The 2,799-nt window shown below is 35.1% G+C and overlaps 1 protein-coding gene across 1 annotated transcript; it reads left to right on the top strand.

Annotated features, from left to right (window-relative positions):
* LOC132634182 (uncharacterized) lies at positions 1-1,227 on the top strand. Its single transcript, XM_060350475.1, has 2 exons — positions 1-644; positions 725-1,227. The coding sequence occupies exons 1-2, from the start codon at positions 525-527 to the stop codon at positions 989-991; spliced, it is 387 nt and encodes a 128-aa protein (XP_060206458.1). The 5' UTR covers positions 1-524; the 3' UTR covers positions 992-1,227.
* Positions 1,228-2,799: the final 1,572 nt, after the last annotated feature.

The raw sequence follows: 2,799 nt of genomic DNA, 5'->3' as shown, positions 1-2,799 counted from the left end.
TCAAAGACTTGCCCCAGGGGTAAGCTGAGAGTGTCGATGATCTTGCGGGGTCCTTTAGACTCACACTTGTTGATGTTGTATGTGTGTAGGTGTGGTTAACGGTGACCAAGTAGCCGATACTTGATTCATTCCAGCTTTGTTCAGTCCTGTTCAGTAGAGGTGAGCCACCATTAGATCATGGCGGCCTCTTCTTCTTTAGTTGACTTAGTAGTATTCTGAGCTACGTCTCGTACTTTTATATTCAGACTAGCAGTTCCATGACTTAGACATTTTTATGGGGTTTATGGGCAAGACTCAGTATTTGTATTTCGCTTCCGTACTTTTTATTATATTATGAGACTTTGCGTATTTTTCATTTTATTCGTTAATTTTCGCATGATTTGCTTAGAGGTTCGCCTTATGGGTAGAAGCTCGTCAGGTGCCCGGTCAAGGCCTGAGTGTCAGATTTGGGTCTTGACAACAGCTAGGGTTTTTCCTCTCTCTATATTCTTCTCGCCTCTCTTGCACAGTTTGTGTCTTGAAAAATGTCGGAAAATTGCTCCTCGTCGCAGTTGAAGTGCCATTATGGTTTGATAGCTAGCCATTTAACTTCAAAAACTCATTCAAACCCTGGAAGTAAGTTCTTTAAGTGTCCTAAGCCAAAGGTTAGTTATTGTTGCTATTCATATTTTGATTGGTAAAGTGCATTATTTAGGTGTTACTTTAATTTTAATTTCTTGGACAGATTAATTCTTGTGGTTATTGGAAATGGGAAGATGAAGTATTTTCGGATACTCCATTGACTGAAGTTAGAGAGTTAGTGGTTGCATTGGATGCTATTAAGGTTGAAATGGACAATTTGAGAAAAGAAGTAACTAAATTGGAGGCTATAAGCCAGTCTCAAGTGATTAAAGTGTCAACTTTGGAAGACAAAGCAAAAAAGATGTGGATGATAATTATGGTTTCATTGGCACTTTTCGTGGGTGTCATTACTGCTCCAAGGATGAAGTGATTGCCCTAACGAGACTAGTATTTATGTTATTGGTGTAACTTGAAAAATGTTTTGGTGTAACAATCTAATTTAGAATAAGAGAACCTTTCGTGCACCTTGGTTTATAGTTGTTTTTCTGCATGCCTTCTTTGGCTAGCTGAATACCTTGATTTTCTTGGTTATTGTGATTTTATTTCGTTTACCGGTAGACTTGGATTTTTAATTGTATTCCCTAAGTCATCTAGTTGGATTAGTATGAGACTAGTATCCAGTTTTGCTTTTTATTTATCGAAGTCTCTCTATTTATTAAACTAGCCACTGCAAACAGGTAGAGAAAGGCACCTCTGTTTATTTAAGTGGGCTACGGGAGAAATATGCACCTATATTTAGATTGTAAATTTTTTGAAATGGAGTTTAGATTGTAAAGTTATCATTTTCATCAAATCACTACTACTTGCTGTGCAAATTGAAGGTGATACATTTTAAGACACAAAACAAAATAACATAGCATAGATGGCATTAGATTGTACCAATATTATATCACTGAAATAATGAGAAGGGTGCATTTTATAGATGGGTTATGTGAATCTGTTTTTGATCAATGAATTGGGTTTTTACTCATATTTATAAACATTTTCATTTTCCATTTTGAAGAGTAAAATGATAGTTAGGCCTAATGTAGCGACTAAAACTATTTAACGATGATTCTTAAACGCGGTTGATCTGCCCTAGTATAATGGTTTCGCCTTAAGTTTAGAACATTTAGGTCCTGAGTTCGAGTCTAGTTATGCGCCTTTAAAAAAAATATAGTTTCCCTTGAGTTCCTAACCGGTGCAAGTGAAAATCTGTTTAGGTGACCAACAAAAGCATGTTCATATTTATGAAGTAGTGTTTTGTACTTATCTTTGTTATGTAAATCTGCTTTTGATCAATGGAATTAAAAGCAAGTTCATATTTATGAAGTAGTGTTTTGTACACATCTTTGTTATGTAAATCTGCTTTTGATCAATGGAATTGGGTTTTTACTCATATTTATGAACATTTTCCTTTTTACTACCTTTTTTTTTTCTTTTCCTCCTTTACATTGAGAGAATTTCGCCAATTTTTAATCAAATTATCTAATATGCATAAAATAATGAAAAATATAAGAATCCGTAAAATCAAAATTTATTATTTTGTGTAGTCTAAAATTTTTCAAGTTAAATTATTCCATCGTGTTAGCTATTAAGCATAGAAATATTAAAAGAGACACGAATTGTAATTGCAAAACAAACATTTCATTCCAAACAAAGATAAAACAAGCTAAAACAAAACACAACAAAACTAAAAATAGAGATGACAAAACATCTAGACAAAAACACCCGCACCAACCATTCCTACTAGTAATCTTGACCACCTCAAAGATCAAGAACCTTGGTGCATGCATCACCAAAAGCAACGCCCCTAGTATCAAGTAAGGGGCTATCCTTTGATGACTCATTGTCACCATCAGTATCATAGACTTGAGGGGGGTTATTCTTCAGGAGCTTCTCATATATTTCATACGATTTGGTAAGGGGAAGGGGGTCAAGAAAGAGTATCATCTTAGTAGAGTCTCTGCCTCTAAGCTTGATTAGCCTGTGTATTAGCTCAGTTAGTTCATCCTCCATGGTTTCGTAGTTTTCTTTTTTGGTATGGTACAACTTCTCTATGACATCCGGAGATGCACATAATCCTAAACTTAGTCTTCTTCTCTCAGGTGTTCTCTCCATTTTTTTAGGTTACTGATAGCTTAGTACGTATTTAGCGTAATTTTTGCATGCAACCCATCTAGTGATTATATAGTGATC

This window comes from Lycium barbarum, chromosome 3 (genome assembly GCF_019175385.1).
Source record: "Lycium barbarum isolate Lr01 chromosome 3, ASM1917538v2, whole genome shotgun sequence".
NCBI classification, from domain to species: domain Eukaryota; kingdom Viridiplantae; phylum Streptophyta; class Magnoliopsida; order Solanales; family Solanaceae; genus Lycium; species Lycium barbarum.
The sequence above is the reverse complement of the archived record's forward strand: the minus strand, read 5'-3'. Positions and strand labels throughout refer to the sequence as shown.

What these genes read in the sequence shown, in the direction of transcription:
- LOC132634182 (XM_060350475.1), top strand. Translation starts at nt 525, where the DNA reads ATGTCGGAAAATTGCTCCTCGTCGCAGTTGAAGTGCCATTATGGTTTG. An exon ending in TTAAGTGTCCTAAGCCAAAG is followed by an intron (nt 645 to 724) that starts GTTAGTTATTGT and finishes TTTCTTGGACAG; the next exon opens with ATTAATTCTTGTGGTTATTG.